The sequence below is a fragment of the Marmota monax genome, unplaced genomic scaffold (assembly GCF_021218885.2).
Source record: "Marmota monax isolate L192 unplaced genomic scaffold, Marmota_monax_Labrador192_F-V1.1 WCK01_AAM20220418_F8-fsc00091, whole genome shotgun sequence".
Taxonomy (NCBI): Eukaryota; Metazoa; Chordata; class Mammalia; order Rodentia; family Sciuridae; genus Marmota; species Marmota monax.
In genome coordinates, this window is record NW_026692434.1 from 2,991,697 (window position 1) to 3,016,277 (window position 24,581).

Genomic DNA, 24,581 nt, shown 5'->3' on the forward strand with positions numbered 1-24,581 from the left:
GTCACTTTACCTAAATGTATGCTCATTCAAATATGGTAATGAAAAGAATACTACACTGGGTAACCAAAACACTACTAGTCTTTATTTTACTACTCTTTTACTCTGGCTGCTATAAAGATGTGTATTTTTATTGATGGCTCTCAGTCACGTTCTAAGTCAGGAATTTCCAAACTACTGGCTGCCTGTGTTTATATAAATAGAGTTTTATTGGAATACCTTGTGTTTATGTATTGTCTATGATTACTTCAGAATTACGAGAGCACAGTTAAGCCACACAGATCAAACAGACTGCAAACCCAAAATGCTTATCATCTGTACCTCATGAAGAGTTTGCTGATCCCTGTTCTAGATAATTTAAGTTTACAGACAAGGGACTTCCACATTATCAAAGCGAACTAACATTAAGTAGAGCTGGCTTTCTTTAAAAGCCAAAAAAGATTTTAAAAGGTATATTTGGTAGCTAAAATAAATAGCAAAACCGCTAAAAAAAAATCCATTCAATAAGTTCTCTTTTTCATGACACATAAAGGCAGGCAAAGGGAATTGGAAACATGACTAGACTATAAAACACTTGCAATCTAACAACTCCTAGAGCTATAAAAAGTTACAGACCAATTTCATTCTCAGCACAAATTACCTTTAATAAATGAAACTTTTTATTTATTGAAAGTTATTTATTGAAATTTGTAACACCAAATTATAAAATTTTAAAGGCTTAATAGCACCTAATGTATCTCTAACATAAAAAAAGAATCTAGACCTATTTTAACAAAGATAAATGTGTGCCATTAACAAGAACAAATTTTAAATGTCTAAACAAAAATGTAAAATATATTGATATTACTATGAAACTTAAGGAAGAACAACGAAAGAAGGAACTTACTGACAAAGATTTGACTGTTGGGTCAAATCTATAAAGATGTAGAGACAAGGATTTTTACCACAGTGTTGTTTATAATAAAAAGAAACTGCAAACATCATAAATGTCTACATAGTCATACCTTAGAAGATCATTCAAATAAACTGCTTTACTAAGAAAGGTCTGCAATACAGACAAAATTGATGGACCCACACTTACTTTCCTAAATAGGTACCCACTATAGTGTAACAAATAGATTATCAAGAAATGAATAAAATATAATCACATTTTTGCACAGGGGCCATGCTAATCTTCTCTGTATCGTTCCAATTTTAGTATATGTGCTGCCGAAGCGAGCACTAATCACATTTTTGGAAAACTGAAACATGGAGAGTGCATGCAAGGTGGGGACAGGCACCCTGCAATCATCTAAGCATGAAATATGTGTATGTGGGACAATACAGAGAAAAATGTTGATTTTGGCTATGTTGTTCAGTGGTGGTATAAATGGTGATTTGTTCTTTTTTCACATTTTGTTTTGCTTTCCTAGATTTCTCTGAATGAACATTTTGTTATTATTATTCAACTAATTATATTTCCATTGTCAGGATAAAAAAAATTAAGACTTACCCAACTAAAAGAAGAAGTGCACAAATCACAGCAAATCCCAAAGTGTACTTGAGTGCTGTTTTAATTTGCTAGATGCCGGGGGGAAATATATCATTTAGTAAGCTGTTATATAAAAATTTTTTACAACAGTATAATTATACTTTCAAATCAAATATGCATTTAGAATCAACAATATAAAATTTTGCCAGTTGGGAAAAAAGCTTAACATTTAAAGAAAAATGATCATTATATCTTTACAAAATATACAAGATTTTAAAATCGTTTCAATGGTTAGGCCCTTGTAAAAGCAAAATACTGAAAGCAGTTTATTATCTAGTGAGCATCTTTAATAAAATTATCAGAATTATAATAAAATATTCCCCCAAACAAGCAGCAATCAGAACCTACAATACCCCTTCCCAAATCATCAAAATGGATTAAAATAATAAAAAATAATGTACACATGTGCGGATAAGCATATGTACACATAAAACGTAAATATTATATATAGTTATATATTTATATTCTTTAAATATATATGTAACATATATCCTGCCAAGCACTATTATAAGAACTTTACATATCTTAACTCATTTAATTCTCAACTCTAAGGTACTCTCATTCCTACTTTAGAGAAATGAAACCCGAGGCACAGAGAAGTTAAATAATCTACCTTAAGCAATATAGGTCATATAGGATTAAACAAGAACATAAAATCAGAAGTGGAAATTTAAAGGTTTTAATTTGCCTGCTACCCAAAATGTAATCCAGACATCAAACAACTGAACAACAACAACAAAATACCCCAGAAAGCCAGACATTATGAACATGAATAGAAAAGTTAATTTTCTCAAAGTTAAATCACTGAGAATGAACATTATTTTTCGTGTCAGACTAATGAAGTCTCTAAAAATCACCTTTAAAAAATTAAATTCATGTTTCATATGGTAAGTTCTCATTGCTATTTCTAAGACAGTCCTGAGGGGAGAGGGAATTAAGGAAAAAACTAAGGAGAATCCTCAGATCAAACAAAGGTTGGGGAAAATGACAACATTTATCTCACTGAGATTTATTTAATTTGTAACTAGCCACCTTACCTTACACACATTTTAAATATGAAGTTATATAGTATCTGCAAATAATCATTTGACCCTCTTTAAATAAACATCTAATATGCCACATTCTTTGTAACTCTAGAAGTCATTTAAAATGTTGATTTATAGGCTGGGGTTTGGCTCAGTGGTAGAATGCTCACTTAGCATGTGCAACCATGAGTTTAATCTCCAGTCCATGCAAAATGTAAATAACATGTTGATTTACTTGCTCCAAATCTTAACACTAAATGCTATTAAGGTTTTAGGCATTATTAAGCATATGATGCTGGTCTTTGAGTTAATATATTTTTGTGTTTAAATAAAACAAAAAGTACAAAACAAATTTCTGTAACTCGGTATTTATTCCTATTATACTGTTTTCCCTGCCTTAAATTTTAAAAAAGTGTTTTATTTTGATAAATTCCTTTCAAAATACAATTTCTTCCTTGTCCTATTAACTAATACATAATAGTAGATTTTTTATTCTAACCATCCATGCAATCTAGAGATGGAACTAAGTTGGTTATACAACATCAATGTGTATGTGTGTGTGTGTGGGGGGGGGGGGGTTGGTACCAGGGATTGAACTCAGAAGCACTCAACCTCTGAGCCATATCTCCAGCCTTATTTTGTATTTTTATTTAGAGACAGCGGCCGAGTTGCTTAGTACCTTGTTTTTGCTGAGGCTGGCTTTGAACTTGCAATCCTCCTGCCTCAGCCTCCTCAGCTACTGGGATTACAGGCATGCACTACCGCATCCAGCATCATCAATATATTTTTAAGGCATCTCGCAATTATATTTATAGCTAGGGATTTTTATGCTAATACTTAAGTGATACTAGTCTGCTCTTTTAGAAACGTCTGGTGCTATATTTATCAGGTTTCTGTTTTCAGTGTCATTTAGTCTGAACTACCTGCAAGTGTTCCTTCCTTATAACCCAAAACAAGGGTCAGCAAACCATGTCCTGACTCCTTTTTTAATGCATCACAAAATGTTCATTCAGTATCGTCTCTGGATACTTAACACTATAATGACAGAGTTGAATAGTGGAGACACAAAGCCTAAAATATTTACTACACAGTTTTCACAGGAAAGTTTACTTTCGAATTTCTCTAAAACAACAGACACAAGCCATTATGTGGCTACTGAACAATGTGGCTGGTTAAATTGCTGTAATCTAAATTTCAAAGGCTTGGTGTGAAAAAAAATTTAGTATTTTATTAATAATATGACTATTTTGAAATTATAATAAGGGAAACATTAACTACCATGTTAAATTAAAATTAATTTTCTTTTTATTTATTTTAATGTCGCTACTAGAAAATTTCAAATTTCACGTGGGATTAATGTTATATTTCTACTAGACAACACTGATCTAGAATAAACTAAAATGGAGTCATATCATCTTTGTAAAACAAGAAAATATTTTTTTAACTAAAATTAGACCTCTAAAGTAGAGATAACTTACAGTACATTTACTAGTATCATCATCATCCTTTTCTTCATAGTAGAAGTAGACAAAAGGAATCCAGAAGAACACACAGAACAATATAACAGAATATAAAGCTGTGGAAACAAATAATAAACTGAGTTCTACTTAATACATACACATTCAGTTATCTAACTATATGTCTGCATGTATATATATCAACTTACCAAAATTTACTTCCCTATCTGATTTACTGTATTCATAACTTTGTACATGTGATTTTCAAGTAGCCTTTGCTGTCCTCCATCTCAAGAAATCAATACCACTATTAGAATAATATATTATAATTCAAGTTAACTATGGGACAATTTATAACAAAAAATTAAAATAATTGTACCAACAACAAATATGGTAGGTAACCACTGAACTCTTGCTATGTGCTAACCACAGTGCTACGAACTTCTTGTAAACTATCTCATTTAAACTAATTTTTGCATTCATTCCAACTTAAAATTGATCACAGGGACCCAACATTTGCCACTCCGGCAAGTTAAAATAACAGCTATAAATATTACTGTCCTTTTGATATAAATAATTTCCCCATGCTAAATTTAAAATATGCAGTATTATAAAATTGACCTTACACAAAGCAAGAAGAAAAGTAGTACAACAGTAAACTGATAAGAATTACTATTTTTCTACCTTAAAATGTTAGATTTGAGATACTTTTATAGACACTAATCAAATTAATTCAATAGTGATCTAAAGTTAAAAACTGGAATAATGAAAGATACATTGTTTAATATTAAAACCAGCATAAATGTCAGGTGTGGTGGCACAACACTGTAATTCCAGTGACTAGAATTTGAGGTAGAAGGATTGTGAATTTGAGGCCAGCATGGGCAACTTAGCAAGACCCTGTTTCAAATTTTAAAACAATAAAAAAATGGGTCAGGGATGTAAGCCCAGTGGTAAAGCAACCCTGGGTTCAATCCTCAATACCACACATAAAGACAAGAAATACAGCCAAAACAACTTTTTTGGGACATAATAAGTGTAAAAAAGTTGTTTTTTAGAAGTCTAGGTATCAACATTTCCTTGCATATAAAGTTCATGAAAAACAATAGCACCAGTATAATTATATTAACCAATTACAGAATGGTAAATATTGTATTCCTTTGTAAAAAAAAAAAAATGTGTCATCATTTCACATCTATTAGGATGGCTACTATTAAAAATATAAAATAACAAATGTTGGCAAGTGTGCAGAGAAACTGGAACACTGTGTAGTATTGGTGGGAACATAAAATGGCAAACAGTATAATGTTTTCTTTAAAAAAAAAAAAAAGGCGGGGGGGGGGGGAGCGGTTACTGCATGATCCAGCAATTCCACTTCTGAGTATAAAGCCAAAAGAACAAAAAACAGGGTTTCAGATTTTCCTATATAACCATGTTCATAGCTGCATTATTCACAATACCTTTGGAAAATCAAGCATCCTTTTATGGATAAACAGAGAAGCAAAATGTAGCATACACATAAAAGGAATATTATTCAGCCTTAAAAAGCAACGAAATTGTAACACAAACTACAGCACAGATGAACTTTGAAAACTTTATGCTCAGTAAAATAATCCAATCACAAAAAGACAAATACTATATGGTTACACTTATATGAGATACTTAGGTCAAAATTATAAAGCCAGAAAGCAGAATGGTACTTGTCAGAAGTTGAGGGGAAGGAAAGAAAGGGGAGTTTTTATGGGTATAGAGTTTCAGTTCTACAAGATAAAAATATTTATAAAAATGTGGTGTTGATGGCTGAACAACATTATAAATGTATTTAACACCACTGAAGTATATACATAAAATGGTTGACTACACATTTTTGTTGTGCTTAATTTGCCACAATAAAAAGAAAAAAATAGAAAGCATTTGTTACTAATACATGATAAAATCTCAAGTTACTAATTCCATTGGAAGGAAGAACTGCAGGAGTTATAGAAGTTTTAAATATGATCTCAATAATTGCTCACACAGTCTCATTTATCTGGAGGCCATTTATAAAACACAATTATCTTCTAATTGCATAAGTTACCATCATATTCAATTAACATGACAGGGATAAAACAAATTCTTATAGTTAAAAAGCAACTCTTTTTGTCATATGGTAGCTGCTGTCCTGAAATATGATTCTTTGGCTTATGACTATGTTATGAAGCACCTTGCATACCAATAAATATGCACCTTCATCCAAAAACAAAACAAAAAAAAAGAAAATCCATTTTTAAAAGTAAAGACTTAAAATGATGCTTCACAATAGAAGATACATACAATGGCCAATAAACACTTAAGAAGGTGTTCATATTACCATTAATTATCAGAAAAGCATAAAAACCCATAATTAGATAATACAGACTTACTAAAATGGTTAAAATTAACTGACAGTACCAAGAATTAACAAGAAGCAAAACAGCCAACATTCTCATACTTTCCTGTGGAAATGTAAAAAGGTACAACACTGTAGAAAACTGTTTAGTAGTTTCTTATCAAGATCAATAAACACCTACTCTATGACCCAACAATTCTATTACTCTAGTGATAAGTGCAATAATATATGCAAAGTGTTTCCACTCAGGGAAGCCTGCTTGAGTTCTGGAATCTAGCATTTTTATTGGAGGCTTATAATATAGTATCTGTTTTGAGTACAATTATCAAAACTACAGATTCTAAGAAAGAAAACAAGAGTTCACCAAAAATCATGGTTTTCAGAAACAATTTAAACAAGGTGGTACCACACGTTTTCTTATCCCATTGTAAAAAACCACCTTATCAATTAGTAGCACAGGAAACATAGCAAGGGCTAGGCTCCTAAGAGTTGGTCAAGGGTCACTAACACAAGCTAATCCTCCTGAAGATAGACAAGAGCTGAGCAATAGCACATTTGCTGCATTAACTCTCAGCAGGAATGTTCTAGCAATGGTCAAAACCTAAAAAGGACCCAATGTCCATCAACAGGTGAGTGGATAAACAAATTGAATGTATTCATACACAAGATTACCACATAGCAATACCAAAAGAGAGAGAGAGAGAGAGAGAGAGAGAGAGAGAGAGAGAGAGAGAGATACAGATAAATTTCACAACCTTACACTTGAATAAAACAAGTCCAGGCACAAGAATACATTTCCTATGACTAAAGAAAATTCTAGCACTAGACAAACTATTATAGGAATTAAAAACAAAAAGTGGTTGGGGGAAGCTTCTGAGGCTAATGAGAAGCTGCTGATAGCAGTGCTCAAAAAGAGACAATTTCTAGTACTCAACACCCATGGAAGGAAGTGAGGAACAGATAAAATTAAGAAGACTCTCTAATATCTCTCCAGTAGTTTATGATTCAGATTTATTTAGAAGACCCTAAATCTTTATGTCCCTGACATCCCATTCTAAGCTGTCTTCTGGTAATCTGACTGCTCTTTCCAGTGTGCTTTGTAAAGATTTCCTCCTTTAGCCCATAAATGTTGAAATGTAAAGAAAGAATTAAATTAACATTTATTGTATGTTTTGGATCATTTCTAATGCCAAGTTGAGTTTATAGAGCTATAAATGAAAAAAAATTGCTATAACTACTACTATCATGAAACAGAGAAATTGCTTCTTTTAAAATTATACTTCAAACTCACAGCTATTTTCAAAGAAAAAATATTCTTAACTCCAACAGTTGTGATGTTCTCATGACATTTCTATATAAGTTTTTTTTAAAAGATTAGCAAATAAAAGATAATACATTTTTGGTTTAATAGACCCACTAACATCAAAGAACATATTAAGAACAAATTTTAAAATCTCATGTCCACAGAAACTGACAAGAATTACTCATATTGGGCTGGGGTGGTAGCTCAGTGGAAGAGCACCTGCCTCACACATGTGAGGCACTGGGTTCGAACCTCAGCACCACATAAAAATAAATAAATAAAGATACTGTGTCCATCTACAACTAAATAAATAAATAAATAAATAAGAATTACTCATAAAACATGTTCTTTAAAAAAAAACTTATTAAGAACTATCAAAAACAAATGAATGTAGGACCACTGATTTAAAAAAAAAAACATGAAAAAAAAACTGGCAAAGAATACAGGATAATTCCTATGGTTTTTAAAATATATACACAAAACAAGAAATCTACATATAAATGCTGTGTATCATTAAATTATAATTCCCATAAAAATTAAATTGGATACATTAGACTTTTGAATGATTGAAATTTTAAAAATGTATTCCTCCTGATTATCAATGAAAGAAGCTAACCTCTAAATCCAAATATTTGGTCCAAGAAAAACTTAGAATAATAGTCAATATTGTAAGAGAATAATGTAGTCATTAAAAAACTTTGTTTTTGGGGGGCTGGGGATGTGGCTCAAGCGGTAACGCGCTCGCCTGGCATGTGCAGGGCGCTGGGTTCGCTCCTCAGCACCACATAAAAATAAAATAAAGATGTTGTGTCTACCAAAAACTGACAAATAAATATTTAAAAAATTCTCTCTCTCTCTTTAAAAAAAAAACTTTGTTTTAGAGGGTCAAAATATAAAGATATTCTAGGAACCCTAAAAGAATTTAAAAGTATCCTTTATTCACTTAAAGAAATTTGGGGTCAAGAATGATAGTTGTATATGAATATCCATTTTTCTTTCAGTATTCAACACCCATGGAAGGAAAACAAATATATGATGGCTTAACTCCACCTCATTTTGGATGCTGTAGTTTCCTTAAGGTGGTACTAATGTACTAAGGATGGAAAGACAAGGAGAAATAAATTTCAGACTCTTATATTATAATATTGACATAACAGCTCTGGCTAGCCTACCATTCCTGCTGATATGGTAACTATTTATTTCCCAGTCATTCAATGAAATAAGGACACCAAAATGATTAGGGAGAATGGCACCTTCAAATTCAATGAAAGCACTGTTTCATCCCAAGGTGTAAGTACTCCTGGACAGCTATTAAGAATTCAAAATCAGCATGCTAGGTAACAAGCAAAAGTTTTGTAAGTAACAACTACTCAAAACTAAACAACTTATAGATGTATTCACTGATGAATTAGGACCAACAGTGTAAACTGCCATGATATACTCCGATCCCTTATTTATAAGAAACACATGTACATATTATGGGAGAAAGAGAACCATACTGTGCTTAAGGGTCTACAGCACTCTCTGAAAGAGAGAAAAACTTCTAGATTCACTTTAAACCCTGCAAGGATAATAAGACCAAGGGAAAATTGCAGACCAGTTTCACCCGTAGGTGGATTTTAAAAAGAATCCTGAATGAGAAGGCACCAAATTAAATCTAGCAAAACATTACAAAAATTAAATAAACAAAAACTACTATTCATGACCAATTTGGGTTTATCCTAGGAATGCAAAGTTGATTTAAGAAGAATCTATCTATGCTGGCATGGGTACCTATAATCCCAGCAGCTCAGGAGACTGAGGCAGAAGGATTACAAATTCAAAGCCAGCCTCACAAACTTATTGAGGCCCTTCACAACTTACAGAGACCCTGTCTCAAGGAAAAAAAAAAAAAAAAAAACCACAGGCTGAGGTATAGCTTAGTGGTTGACAGCCCCTGGGTTCAATCTCCAATACCAAAAAAAAGAATCATCTAGCTAGATATGTGGTATTTAATGTATTACTTGAAAGAATAAAAACAAAACAAAAACTCAAATGATCATTTTGATACAGAAAAAGACCCTAATAAAATGTATTCAATTAAACAATACCTATTTAGTATGTTTCAGTCAACATTCTGGAGGTACGCATATAGTTACATCAAAACACAGAAGTCCCCACTCTCATAAAGCTTAATTCTAATGGGGAAAAAGCATAATATTTAGAATTATGGTATAGACTACTCAGAGTACATAAAATATTCCAAAATCAATTTAACAAACCCACTGAAATAGTTCCTTCAAGTAGAAAATGGAAATGCCAACAAATATAAAGGCTTGCAACTTCATTTCCAAATAAGGTTCAGGCTGGCTTCATTTCATACACACCAGACTGACAAATACTAAATATGCATGACAATATCATAGTTTAAGATATAGAGCAACTAGAAGGCTTATTTGGGAATAAAGTAGTGCAAACACTTAGAAAATAATGAGTTTCATTCATTGCACAATTTTAATAAAAAAATGTACACAGTAATATGTGATATATTCATTCATGCTGAAAATTTACACACTATATGTGATAACATGTATGAATCTCAGGAACATAAGGATGAAGGAAAACAAGTCATTTCATATAAAGTTAAAAACTGTAAAACTGAGTAAAGTATATAAAACTATAAAGCAAAGCAAAGGATGAACACAAGCTAAATTTAAAATACTGGTTACTTCTAAAGGAGGGGACAAACTGATACAGACACTTGATAGAGGCTGGACCTAGTGACTCATTGCTAATGAAGAAAATGTAACAAAAACTATTACTCTTGAGATATTTTAAAAACTGGCTTCCCTCTTGATCACTTTATCCCTGACTTGTTCTGAGAGAACACAGTTGCCATGTTATAAAATGCCCTATGGGAAAGTTCATGTGGCACAAAAATGTTGCTGGCCAAACAGGGTAATACCTGAAAGCCTGCTCATATCCTTGTGAGGGACTTGGGAGCCAATTTTCCCCTAGAGAAGCTGTAGGATGTTCTAGCACACACATTCACTCCAGTCTTGCAAGAGAACCTGAGAGAGAAGGCCCAGCTAAGATGCATCTAGATTCCTTTCCAACAGAAATTGCAATATAATGTTTGGTGTTTTAAACTGCTAAATTTTGTGGCAATTTGTTACATGACAATAAATAACTAGCACAACTTCTGATAGTACAGCAAAGTCATTCAAACATTCTATTGCATATATACTGAGTATATACTGAGAATACATACCTTGGAGGATAACATCATTTCTAGGCTTTGACTCAGAATTTTTATTCTGAAGAATGGGTCAACACTCATTTAACTTATGCCTTTTTTAAAAAAATCGTTTCCCTTCTTTACAGTCTTTATTCCAAGATTTAAACTTCAATGCCAGTTTTATAACAATAAGTTGTTAAATAACCAAAAAAAAGATTAATTCATAGTGTAACTCCTAATTGAATCGCAACTGATGACTACAATGTTGACTTCAAAGCTACACAGAAATACAGAAACAACAGTATGTGGAAAACACATGAAATAAATTAGCATTATGTAATGGCTAATTTGAATTGCCAACTTGATTGGATTAAGAGATGCCTATGATTAAGAGGCTTCTAGGTGTGTTGATGAGAGTGTGTCTAGAAATGATTGGCATGTGGGACAGGGAACTGAAGTGGAGACCCTCCCTAAGAATGGGCAGCACTGCCCTATAGGATGGTGGCTTGGATGGAATAAAAGAAGAACAAGGAAGCAGCAGCAGATGCAAGCTCCATTCTTCTTGGTGCTGTGATCATCTGAGGATATTGGACTCTCATTTCTTCACTCTTCCAAAGCAGACTCTGTCAGTGATACTCTGGGGAGTTTCCAGAAGCCTTCCGTCTCAGACCAGGGTAGTACCATTGATCCTTCACATTCTGGGGCTTCAAGCCTTTTGGACTGTGCAGCTACTGATTCTTTCAGCTCTCCAGCCTGCAACAGCTATTATGGACTATCCAGCTTCTGACTGAGTAAGCCAATCCAAAAGGATATTAAATAAATATCCTTTTAAAAAATATTAATTAATTTATAAATTCTAATTAGGAATATATGACAGCAGAATGCATTTTGATTCATTGTACACAAATGCAGCACAACTTTTCATTTCTCTGGTTATACATGATGTATGTGCAGTCATACATGTACCTAGGGTAATGATGGCCATCTTATTCCACCATCTTTCATGTCCCCATGCTCCTTCTCCTCCCCTCTCCCCTAGTTTGCCCAATCAAATTTTTTCCATTTTTCTCATGCCCTCCCCCCATGATCAACATCCACTTATCAGAGAAAACATTCTGCCTTTGGTTCTGGGGGATTGACTTACTTAGCTTAGCATGATATTCTCCAACTCCATCCATTTATCTGCAAATGCTACAATTTTATTCTCTTTTAATGCTGAGTAATTTTATTTTCATTTAATTTTTATTTAATTTTAATTTTTAATCTATTCTCTTTTAATGCTGAGTATTTCATTGTTTATATATACCACAGTTTCTTTATCCATTCACCCATTGAAGGGTATAGAGGTTGCTTCCACAGTTTAGCTATTGTGAACTGAGATGCTATAAACATTGATGTGGCTGTATCACTATAGTATGCTGATTTTAAGTCCTTTGGGTATAGACCTAGGAGTGGGATAGCTGGGTCAAATTGTAGTACCATTCTAACTTTTCTAAGGAATCTCCTTACTGCTTTCCATATTGGCTGCACCAATTTGCAGTCCCACCAGCAATGTATGAGTGTGCCTTTTCCCCCACATGCTTGCTAATACTTACTGTTGTTTGTATTCTTGATAACTGCCATTCTGACTGCTGTCAGATGAATTCTTAGATAGTTTTGAATTGCAATTCTCTAATTACTGAAGATTTTGAACATTTTTTCATATATTTGTTGGCCGAATGTATATCTTCTGAGAAGTGTCTGTTCAGCTTCTTAGCCCATTTATTGATTGGGTTGTTTATTGTTTTGGTGTTAAATTTTTTGAGTTCTTTAAATATCCTGGAGATTAGTGCTCTCATAATCTGACATTTGTGTGGCAAAAATTTGCTCCCAAGATATAGGCTCTCTCTTTACCTCACTGATTATTTCTTTTGCTGAAAAGAAGCTTTTTAGTTTGAATCCATCTCATTTATTAATTTATTATTTTATTTCTTGTGCTTTAGGAGTCTTGTAAGGAATTTGGGGCCTAATCTGACATGATGAAAATTTGGGCCTATTTTTTCTTCTATTAGGCACAAGAGTCTCTGGTCTAATTCCTAGATCCTTGATCCACTCTGAGTTGAGCTCTGTGCATGCTGAGAGATAGGGGTTATTTTTATTTTGCTGCATATGGATTTTAGTTTTCCCAGCACCATTTGTTGAAGAGGCTATCTTTTCTCCAATATGTGTTTTTGGCAATTTTGTCTAGTATAAGATAACTGTGCTTATGTGGGTTTTGTCTCTGTGTCTTCTATTCTGTACCACTGGTCTACATGTCTAGTTTGGTGCCAATACCATGCTGCCTTGTTACTATAGCTTTGTAGTATAGTTTAAGATCTGGTATTGTGATGCTTCTTGCTTCACTATTCTTGCTAAGGATTGCTTTGGCTTTTCTGGGTCTCTTATTTTTCCAAATGAATTTCATGATTGCTTTTTCTATTTCTATAAGGAACGACATTGGGATTTTAATTGGAATTGCATTGAATCTGTATAGCGCTTTTATTTTGACAATATTAATTTTGCCTATCCAAGAGCATGGGACACATTTTCATCTTCTAAGGTCTTCTTCAATTTCTTTCCTTAGTGTTCTGTAGTTTTCATTGTAGAGATCGTTCACCTCTTTTGTTAAATTGATTCCCAGGAATTTTTTTTTTAAGGCTAATCCTAATTTCTCTTTCAGAGGATTCATCACTGATGTATAGAAATGCATTTGAGTAAATAAATCCCCTTTTGATAATCACACTTCCTATTGATTCTGTTCCTCTAGAGAAGCCTGACTAATACACATTACAGACAGATTACTCTTGGAGATCATGCTGAATCTTACAAAGAACCACATTTCAATTGATAAGCCTGTCTTCTTAACTTCTTAACCTCAATGTTTTTATCTGTAAATTAAAGATTCCAATGCTGGACAGAATGAAATTATAGAATCAGTTTTTGGCTCATAGTTTTTGTGATTCCAATCCAAAATCAATGGACCCATAGCTTTGGGGCTCTGTTGGGAATGGTGGATGGCAATGGCAAATAGTGCATGATGGAGTGAACTGCTTACTGTACAGCCAGGAAGCAAAGAAAAGGGAGAAAAAGGAGTCAGGGTTCCACAAATCCCTTCAAGGGCACACCTCCAGTGACCTAAGGACCTCCCACTAGAACCCTTCACCTAAAGGACCACAATACCTCTCAATAACACCCATCAGGGATCAAGTCTTTTAACATCTAAATCTTTGTGGGACACTTATCCAAAGCATAGCACAAGTCCTCTAAAATTGTAAGCTATAACAATAGCAACTGTAAGAGGACAAATAGATGAGGATGGTGGAAACACAAGATTAAGAGAATAATTCTATAAAATGAGCCCACTGTACTGACTCACCACATGCTTTCTTTGCCAAAAAGCATCTGCCTGCAGCCCTGCTTGGCCTGGGGGCAGGAAATGTCACATTCCTCAACAAACCAAGGCAGTGGGGAGAACACCTGGCAGTCAGTGTACATAATGAATGATGGGGATCCAGAGAGGATAATGGCTGCTTATCAATGGGTTCCTAACAGCTAACCTCTGGGATCACACATTCCAGCTCAAGGGGTTGCTAACACCTCCAGGGATCTCACTTCCCAACACAAAGGATTACACCCTGTGCTCTTGCCACTTCCTGCCCTTAGTTACATACACAGAGTAGATAGGGAGGCAGGGATTAAAAGGGGCATTCTGTGGTCTAAAAGAGAGCAAGACACACCCACTCCTGCAAGTACCTAGCTCTGAGTACTCTTTTTCAGGAGAAGTCTGCTACTTCTGTCCCTCTCTTAAATAAAACTGTGCTTTCCATATTTGCCTTGGCATTTATCAGGTATTTAATCTTTAACACATCGGGAATGAGAACCCATTCCTGACTGGTATTACAACTATCCTTTACTGTCTACAAAACACAAAACTGTTGTTATGCTCTATTTACATTAGCTCATTAAATACTTTTACCAACAACTTTGACAAGTAATTTACTATCACAAAGCTTATACAATGTAGGTGTATGAATTGAATTTAATAAATTTACAGTTTTAGAATATTTCCATAACCCCCAAAAGGTTGTCTTGTAAGTTTGTAAATAATAGCCACACCTGCCCCAAATTTGAGGCAAACTTTGACTTCTTTTTTGACTCTAGAAATTTTTCTTTTTCTGCATATTTTATGTATAGATAATTATATATACAGTTTTTTTTTTCCATCTGGGCCCAGGAGTTTGGAATTTTTTTTCTGCGAAGAATCAGACAGTGAATATTTTCTGCTTTGCAGCCTATACATCTGTTACAACTATTCAACTGTGCTATTCTAGCATGAAAGTTGCCACAGACAACATGTAAACAAATAGGTATGGCCAGATTTAGATTTGACTCAGAGGCCTTACCATAGTTTGCTGATCTCTAACTTTGACTGCAGAATATATTCCATTGTATGGACATAGGTTTTACTTCAACATTCTTCAGTTGTTGAGCTCTGGTACTCATTCCAGTTTGAGGCTATTACAAAAAATGCTTCTATGAAAGTTAGCATACATATCTTTGTGTGACACTGCGCTTATTTCCTCTTGGTAGATTTCTAAAAGTGAAAATCCATATCATATAATAACTTTTTTAGAAATTTTCCAAAGCAACTGTACCATTTGATGTTCCCAAATAGTGGCACTTGAACATTCAATTTTCTCTATGTACGTGTCGACAGCTGGATATTGTCCATGTTCCTTACAGTAACCTCTGGTGTAATAAAGGTTGGTGTGCCCCCACCAGATTAAAAATATTTGATAAGCAAATTAGTATAGATATGAACCATGGATATAATCAGCTAGAATCATGGATATAATCAGCTACTCCAGCAGAAACACTGTCTCAACCAAAGGGGATTGAGGTAAGATAACATAAAGAGAGGATGATGGATCTCTCAAATTCTTCTACCAGACCATAGAGCTATTTGGTGACAAAAGTTTACTACTGCACAACACAAGGGAATAATGACCCCAGAAGCTATTTAATCATCAAGATTGCCGCCTAGGTTTCAAAGAGTGGGGGGAGGTAGCAACGCCCAGATTTCAAAGGCCAAATGGAAAATTCTTGGGAGCATAAATCCTACAAAGTAGAACCTGGAAGCTCAAACTTGGCCAGCGTCCAAGTGCCAGTGAGTCCAAAGGGCAGAACATCAAACCTAGCCTTTATAAGTTCTGCACTTGATTGAGATCCTTTCTTCCTTCTGATTTTTCCCTTTTGGAAAGAAATGTCTATCTTATGATTGTACCACTAAAAATATTTTAGAAATAGATGACTTATATGGTTTTAGAGTTCATAGAGAAAATTTTTGCCTCAGGATAGACAAGTACTTAAGGGTGTCACAGATAGGTGATACTTAAATAAGACTCTTAATTTTAGATTTTTGAGTTCATATTGGAATAAGTTAAGGCTTTAGGGAATGCTAAAATGAAATGAATGTATTCTGCATAGGAGAAGGACTTGAATTTTCATGTCCTTCTTCTATGCAAAGGTGGAATATTATAGAAGGAATTAAGCCCCACAAAATAGTATGTTGATGTTCTAACTCCAATTGTGATGGTATTTCAAGATGGGGCCTTTGGGAAGTTATAAAGTATAGATTAGGGCACTAAAAAGGGCCCTATGATGGGATTATCAAACAAAGAGGAAAGAACAGAATGTGTATTACTTTGAGAACCCAGCAAGAAGATGGATATCTGCAAACCTTCATCAGGGAACCAAATCTATTGGCAGCCTCCAGAAGTATGAGGAATAAATATTAGTTGTTTTAGTCACCCAGTCTATATTATTTTGCTAAACAGTCTCTGCTTCTAATTTATGTGTTATATATCTCATTGGAAATGCAATTTGTATTTCCCTAATGATTAAAAACGTAGGATATCTTTTTATGTGCTTACAAACTGTTTTAGTCAGCTTTTTCACTGCTGTGACTAAAAGACCTGACAAAAATAATTTTAGAGGAGGAAAAGTTTATTTGGGAGCTCATGGTTTCAGAGGTCTCAGTCCAAAGAAGGCTAGATCCATTTCTTGGGGCTCAAGATGATGCAGCACATCTTTGTGGAAGTACATAGTGGAGGAAAGCTGCTCATCTCAAGGCAGCCAGAAAGCAGAGAGTCGGGGAAGGGGCCACAAAGAAGATAACCTTCCAGGGCACACTTCCAGTGACCCACCTCCAGCCACCCCCCACCTGCCTACAAACTCAATGCTGATTAGGTTACACCTCTCACAATCCAATCATTTCAACTTGTAACATTCCTGCATTAATACAGGAACTTCTGGTTTCTGATTGGAATTACATTCTTGTTTCCTTTTAATTATGTTTCTAGCTTTCATGTCAAAACTGCATCCCGTGACCCTGCCAACCTTTTTATTGGTTTTATTTGTCTTTACATGGGTACCTTGAGATTTTCTACCTGCAGAATTTTGTCATATATGAAAACAAATCTTAATTCTTTTTTTTTAATTCTTTTTTTTTAATTTTTTTTATTGTTGGTTGTTCAAAACATTACATAGTTCTTGATATATTTCACACTTTGATTCAAGTGGGTTATGAACTCCCATTTTTACCCCGTATACAAATTGCAGAATCACATCAGTTACACAAATCTTAATTCTTTCCTAGTTTAGATATATTTATTTAAACAACTATTTTGGTTCCTTCATGGGCTAGAATCCTCAGTACAATGCTAAGTATCAGTGATGAGAGATGTTTGTACTCTGTTCTTAATCTTAGGGGAAAACACTCAGATATTCACCATTAAATATAATGTTAATTGTAAGTTTTTCATAGCTGTCCTATGTCAGGTTGAGGAAGTTCCCTTCTATAACTCCTTTGTTGAGAGTTGTTATCAACAATGGATACGCAAATTCTGTTATATGTCTACTGAGACAATCATGCATTTTTTTGCCCTATGTTCTTTTAATATGTATGTTACATGAATTGATTTTTTAATATTAAACCAGCCTTCCATTTTTGGAATTAATTCCCAAGAATGGAAATATGATGTCCAATTCAGGTTTTTAAAAATTTTGTGTAGTATTTTTGTGTCTGCATCATGAAGAATATTATTCCAAAGTTTCCTTTTGTCATGTTTTTGTCTGATTTTGGTGTCAAGGTAAAAGTTGGAAGGTATTCCATCCTCTATCTCTAAAAGGGTTTGTGAAAAACTAATATAATTTCTCTTTTAAACATATGATAGAATTCACCAGTGATGAAATCTATGTATCAAGTTTTATTTGTGAAAATATAGTAAATAATTAATTCAATTTCTTTATGTGCTATAGAGCGATTTCTTCTTGAATCAGTTTTGGTAATCTGCATCTTTCTAAGAATTTTTCTAATTCATCTTACTTATTTGTTGCTATAAAGTCATTCTTTAGAGTCTTTTTTAATCCTTTTAATTTCTGCAAAATTAGTAGTAACACACCTCTTTTAGTCTTCATTTTGATAATTTCTATTTTTCTCTCTCTCTCTCTTATTTCTCCTTGCTCCATGCCCTCAATCTGGCTAAAGATTTGTCAAATGTATAGATTTTCACCCAAAGAACCTACTTTGGTTTGACTAATTTTTCTCTAATGTTTTTCTGTTTTCTACTTCTCTGATTTTGCTTCTTCTACTAGCTTAAAATTTAGTTTCCTCTTCTTTTTCTATTATCTTAAAGTAATAGGTTTAGGCACCTAAGAATTATTTTCTAATATAGAAGTTTAAAATTTCAAATTTCTCTAAGCACCATTAGAGCAGCATCCTATAAATTTTGATAAGTCCCATTTTTTATTTTCATGTAAAAATACTTTCCAGTTGCCTATGATTTATAAGGACCCAAGGGTTGTTCAGAAGTGCATTACTTAATTTCCAAATATTTATGGATTTCCAAGATTTCTTTCTTATGAATATTCCATCATACATGAATAGGTAAGCCTGACGCTGACACACAGGTCTCTGAGGCTTTGTTGATTTTCCTTCAATCTTTTTTCCACTCTGATCTTTTGATTAGATAATCTATCTTCAAGTTCACTGAGGTTTTTTTTTTTATCAGCCACATCAGATCCCATTGCTGATGGGACTATCTAATGAATTTTCCATTTCAGTTACCATATTCTTTAACTTCAGAATTTTTGTATGGTTCTTTAAAAAATCATTTCTATCTCCTTACTAAAAGTCTCAATTTGTCACACTTTCATTTAATTAAATAGTTTACTTTCTGCTTTTAACTGATAACAGGTATTTGAAGCCTCTGTATTTAAATCTAGAAATATTATTTCTGCTGTTTTCTTTATCATGGGTCACATTTTCCTATTTCTTTACATACTTAAACTCAACATTTTAGACAATATATTTTATCAACTCTGGACTGTGCCATTATGCCTGAAGGTTGTCATTCCTGTTTTACAGTTTGTATCTTTTTTCACTTACTTGTCAGAATTATATCTGTAAACTACAGCATTAAGTTGCTGCTGGTCTACCCAGTTGATTTTTGTTTATGGGTTGGTTTTTTTTAATTCTTCTTTTTATCTTCAAGCCTCAGTTTCTAGGGATTTCCAGTGTCCATATATAGCTTAATGATCAACTAGTGACCAGAAAGAAATTTTACTCAAGTGCCTTGAGCCAGTAAGTCTTCTATCCCTTGCCAATTACTCTGTAGTTGACAAGAGAGTGCATTAAAAGTTCAGGTCAAGTTTAAGTTGGCCCTGGGTTTTATTTTCTGCTGGGCTCTTTCTGGTCTTCTATATATGTGTACCCAGCCCCTAGACAGGAGTGTATGACTAACTTGCATCCTCTCCATTCTCTGATATACATGTGTACAGAAACAGTTGGATATGAGATTGTCTGTCATGACCACAACCCTATGCAGGTAGAACTGCTGGCCTTTTCCACTTAGCTGACTCCAAGATTGTCAGTTACACTAACAATACTGCTAGAAATAAGCACCACCCATCTGAATAAGTCCCTTCTACCAGATCAGGTCAGCTTCTGGTCTTAATGGCTTGCCCTGTCCTGGAGATCCATCAGCAATAAACAACCTGGGAGTAGGATACAGCATCCCTAGATTAAAACATTGAACTACAACATTCTTGCAGCATTTATCAAATACCTGTCAGACTGTTTTATGTCTTTGTCTGATTTCCAAAGCACTAGATTTGGGGGTTTTGTTCAATTTTTGTCCAGCTTTATGATTGTTTTTTTTTGGGGGGGTGGGGGGTAGAAGAAAATCTGCCAACCTTCTTACATGGCCATGGATAAAATTCCACCCCCAGCTCAATCTTAACTACATGGAAGCACATATAACCCTCTCTCATTAACAAAAATGGTAAAACTTACGTGAGTTCTTCAAGTTACACAGCAAATAAAGGACCCATTCATTTCACAAATATTTGAGCAACTACATACATGCCAATAACTCTTCTAAATGCATCAAGGACCAAAAGAAACAAAAAAGATATTTTTGTTAGTGTAGTATGAATTCTAGCAGGAGGATATAAACAATAAATTAAACTAAAATACATAGTGCATGAAAAGGTGATTAAGGCCTACAAGAAAAAAATAAAATAAAATGGACCAAGAGAAAAGGGACCATTAATTGAAAATGGAAAGACCTTTTCACACTCAATAACATTTGAGCAAAGACTTGAGGGTTAAAGGAGTTAAAGAAACTAATCAAGCAGATAACTGGAAGAAAAGCATTCCAGGCAAAGGGAACATAAAGTGGAGGATGGAAGGGAACAGGGAACCTGGAATGTTAAAGAACATTAACAGCAACATTAATATAATCAGTGAGGTAGAGATATATTAGGTAATCACTGCTGTGAAAAAGATTACCCAAACTTTGTAATTTAAAGAACATTTATTTTTTTTTTATTTTTTATATTAACCACTTTTTAATTTTTCTTTTTTTTTTAAATTTTTTATTGTTGGCTGTTCAAAACATTACATAGTTCTTGATATATCATATTTCACAGTTTGATTCAAGTGGGTTATGAGCTCCCATTTTTACCCCATATACAGATTGCAGAATCACATCAGTTACACATCCATTGATTTACATATTGCCATACTAGTGTCTGTTGTATTCTGCTGCCTTTCCTATCCTCTACTATCCCCCCTCCCCTCCCCTCCCCTCCCCTCCCCTCTTCTCTCTCTGCTCCCTCTACTGACATTCGTTTGTCCCCCTTATATTATTTTTCCCCTTCCCCTCACTTCCTCTTGTATGTACTTTTGTATAACTCTGAGGGTCTCCTTCCATTTCCATGCATTTTCCCTTCTCTCTCCCTTTCCCTCCCACCTCTCATCCCTGTTTAATGTTAATCTTCTTCTCATGCTCTTCGACCCTACTCTGTTCTTAGTTACTCTCCTTATATCAAAGAAGACATTTGGCATTTGTTTTTTAGGGATTGGCTAGCTTCACTTAGCATAATCTGCTCTAATGCCATCCATTTCCCTGTAAATTCTATGATTTTGTCATTTTTTAATGCAGAGTAATACTCCATTGTGTATAAATGCCACATTTTTTTTATCCATTCATCCATTGAAGGGCATCTAGGTTGGTTCCACAGTCTAGCTATTGTGAATTGTGCTGCTATGAACATCGATGTAGCAGTGTCCCTGTAGCATGCTCTTTTTAGGTCTTTAGGGAATAGACCGAGAAGGGGAATAGCTGGGTCAAATGGTGGCTCCATTCAACATTTATTATCACAGATTCTGTGGGTCATGAATATGAGCCTAGTTTAGCTAAGTCCTTCAACTCAGGATTTCTCCCAAGTCTGAAATCAAGATATTGGTCATCTAGCAATTCTCTCAAGGCTCAAATGAGAGAGACCTTACTTCCCAACTCACAGTTGTTGGCAGAATTCCATTCTATACTGGCTATTAGCTGGAGGATACTTTTAGTCCCTCCATGGGTTTGTCCATAAGGCAGTATACTACAGGGAAGCTGCTTAATCAAAGAAAGGAAGAGAAAAGAGCCAGAGAGTACAAGCAAAAGTCATCATCTTTTATAACTTAATCTCAGAAGTGACATCCCATCCTTTTTGCCAATCCTCTTGTTAGAAGCCTATTATTAGGTCCACAACATACTGAAAAAGAGAGGATTCTATATGGGGCATGAGTATTAGGAAGTAGAAGGCACTATGGGCCATCTTAAGAGGCAGCCAACCACAAGAGAGTAGTGGGAATGAGGTCAGAGAGGTTTGTGAGGTGGGAAAGAATGCCAGATCACACAAAGCTCCATAGGTTCTAGTAATGACTTTGTCTTCTACTGTGAGTGAAATGGGAAAGTATTACAGGATTTTGAGCAGACTTGGCATAGGCTATGTCATGTTTTTAAAAGATCACTATGATTTCTGCATTATGAATAAAAATCGATAGGTAAGAGATGTGTTAGGAGGTTCCTATAATAACCTAAAAAGAGACAACAGTGTGTTAAACAGTATAGTAGCCAGAAGGTAGTAAGAAGTAAATTCTAAAAGAATTCTTAAGATCAAATACAAAAGAATTTCCTGCCATATTTGATATAAAACATGAAAAAAATAGTTTCAAGGACAGTCTTCAAGATTTTTGGCCTGAGGAACTCTATCCTTCTGGTTGCTACATAGTACAACAAGGAAAATAATAGTATAGAAGATCGAGCTGCTCTGAACATGTGAAATTTGAGGTTTTCTGGTAGAAATTCCTATAACAGCTGCACAGAAGAATATGAAGTTCAAAAGAGGTTTGCACAAAGATTTGAATTTGGAAGTTTGGCATATAAATGATATTTAGAATCAAGCAACAGTATAAAATCAATAAAGGACTGAGATAAAGAACAGATCCAAAGATTAAACCCTGGGCATTTCAACATTAAAGAGGTCAAGAAGAAGAGAAAGAAGCTGCAAAGAAAACTTACAAGGCATAACCAAGGACGTAAAATGAAAAACCAAGAGTATATGTTTCTTCACAATCTGGCATATAGAGGAAGGTTTATGATACCAATATGACAAATTCACACAAGTCACTCTAGCTGTAAATCCAAGAGATTACTTATTTTTCTGATATTTCCACTTGGAAATGAGAAAAGAAATCCTTAGGCATTTAGGTCTCAAGAAGTTTTTATCTAGATAATCTCTTGAGCAGACTTAACCAGAAACTACTTAGGAAACATCCCCTAAGATTAACAATGTTTTCTTTTAAAAGGAGGAAAAGGGAACATGAAACAGGACACAAATTAGACAGAACTGAGAACTATAAAGTCATAAAAGAGCAGTTTCATGAAAGAAAATAGCAAAACACTTGAAGACATAATGAATAAATAAAATTAATAAAAAGGAAAAAAAGAAATGAAAACTTAACCCATTAAGTTTTCAATTTTTCAAGTCTCAACTTTTCAATTCTAGAAACATTTCAACAAAATTGGCACAGATATAGTAAACTAGGTTGGAAATCATAATCTAGAGTTTACATACATAATTATACTAATATTAATATTATATCAATTAGTATGCCATAATATAATTATAAGCCTATTATGTAATATATAGTTATATATTATATACTAGTTTGTAAGTTTTTTTAAACATCTGGGAATATGTGACAAAATGGGTTTATGTTTCTGGGGTAGACAGAACATCTGCAGCCAAGGGAGTCTCCTAATTAGAAGATCACTACTAGCATAGTAGAAATGGGCAGAAATAAGCAACTTCACTTTTCATCTTCAACAAGCTCCAGGAAACTGTATCTCCTTTTCAGGTAGCTTCAGTTAACAGGATTGCTAATAACCAACAGACGGGGAATATCCGCAGGCAGACACAGCAGTCATCCTGACTTCTATACACTTGCCAGGAAAAAACACCTGAATTCCATTAATAAAATAGAAGATCCCCTCCAAATGGAGCTTCCAGACCTTCGGATTTACAGAGATCCTTAAAGGCCATCTACAAATGAAAATTCTTTTTATAATGATACTAAATTTTTATTTGCATTTCTTCTATGCTTAACATGAACTGATTGATGGAACAGAAACAACCGTGGATAAAACTGCTGGCCTTTTAAAAGGAGAGAAAACAGTGGACTCATGCTATACTGCCAGTCGTTTTGTATCCTTCAGGGGAAGAGGTAGTTTGGACTTTTATTCATGAAAGTAAACTGTCTATTAAATGTCCACCCTTAAGTATGTATCTTTTAATATTCTGTGGCAAGAAAAGTATACATAAAGCATACTCACTTGTTTCTTACAAATGTCTCAATAGAATGCTATTCCAGTTATGAGATATACTACTGCATTTTTAAAAAATCCTCTTTTTTGCTTGAAAGAACAACTGCCAAATGAGTAATGGTTATCCAGACTTACGTATAAGGCAATCTTTGTCAAAAATGAGCAGTGAACATTGAGCACAGTGGCATGCAACCACAGTCCCAGCTACTCAGGTGGTGAGGCAGGAGGTTGCTTGAGTCCAGGACTTCAAGGCCATCCTGAGCAACATAGCAAGATCTCAAAAACAAGCAAGCAAACAAAACAACAACAAAAAAGAAACTGCAAAGAAAATAAGTAAATAACAGTATTTGTTACCACCGATAAAACTCAAGCTTTCAAGAGAAAAATCAGAATTTAGGAATACTTGAATTTATCACCTTTAGAACTTGAGTTTCACAGCTTCCCA

General features: G+C 34.2%; 1 protein-coding gene and 1 non-coding gene across 3 annotated transcripts in view; both read right to left on the reverse strand.

Moving 5' to 3' along the window:
* Positions 1–24,581, reverse strand: part of Lmbrd1 (LMBR1 domain containing 1) — a 104,336-nt gene that overhangs the window by 60,001 nt on the left and 19,754 nt on the right. For both annotated transcript variants that reach the window (XM_046442984.2, XM_046442983.2), the window contains exons 4-5: positions 4,032–4,129; positions 1,490–1,557 (exon numbers count right to left, since the gene is read on the reverse strand). In XM_046442984.2, coding sequence (XP_046298940.1) covers positions 1,490–1,557; positions 4,032–4,129 — 166 coding nt within the window. The remainder of the gene's footprint in view (positions 1–1,489; positions 1,558–4,031; positions 4,130–24,581) is intronic.
* On the reverse strand, positions 1,112–1,219 carry LOC124091839 (U6 spliceosomal RNA). Its single transcript, XR_006851449.1, has one exon. It is a non-coding gene; the product is annotated as a U6 spliceosomal RNA (small nuclear RNA).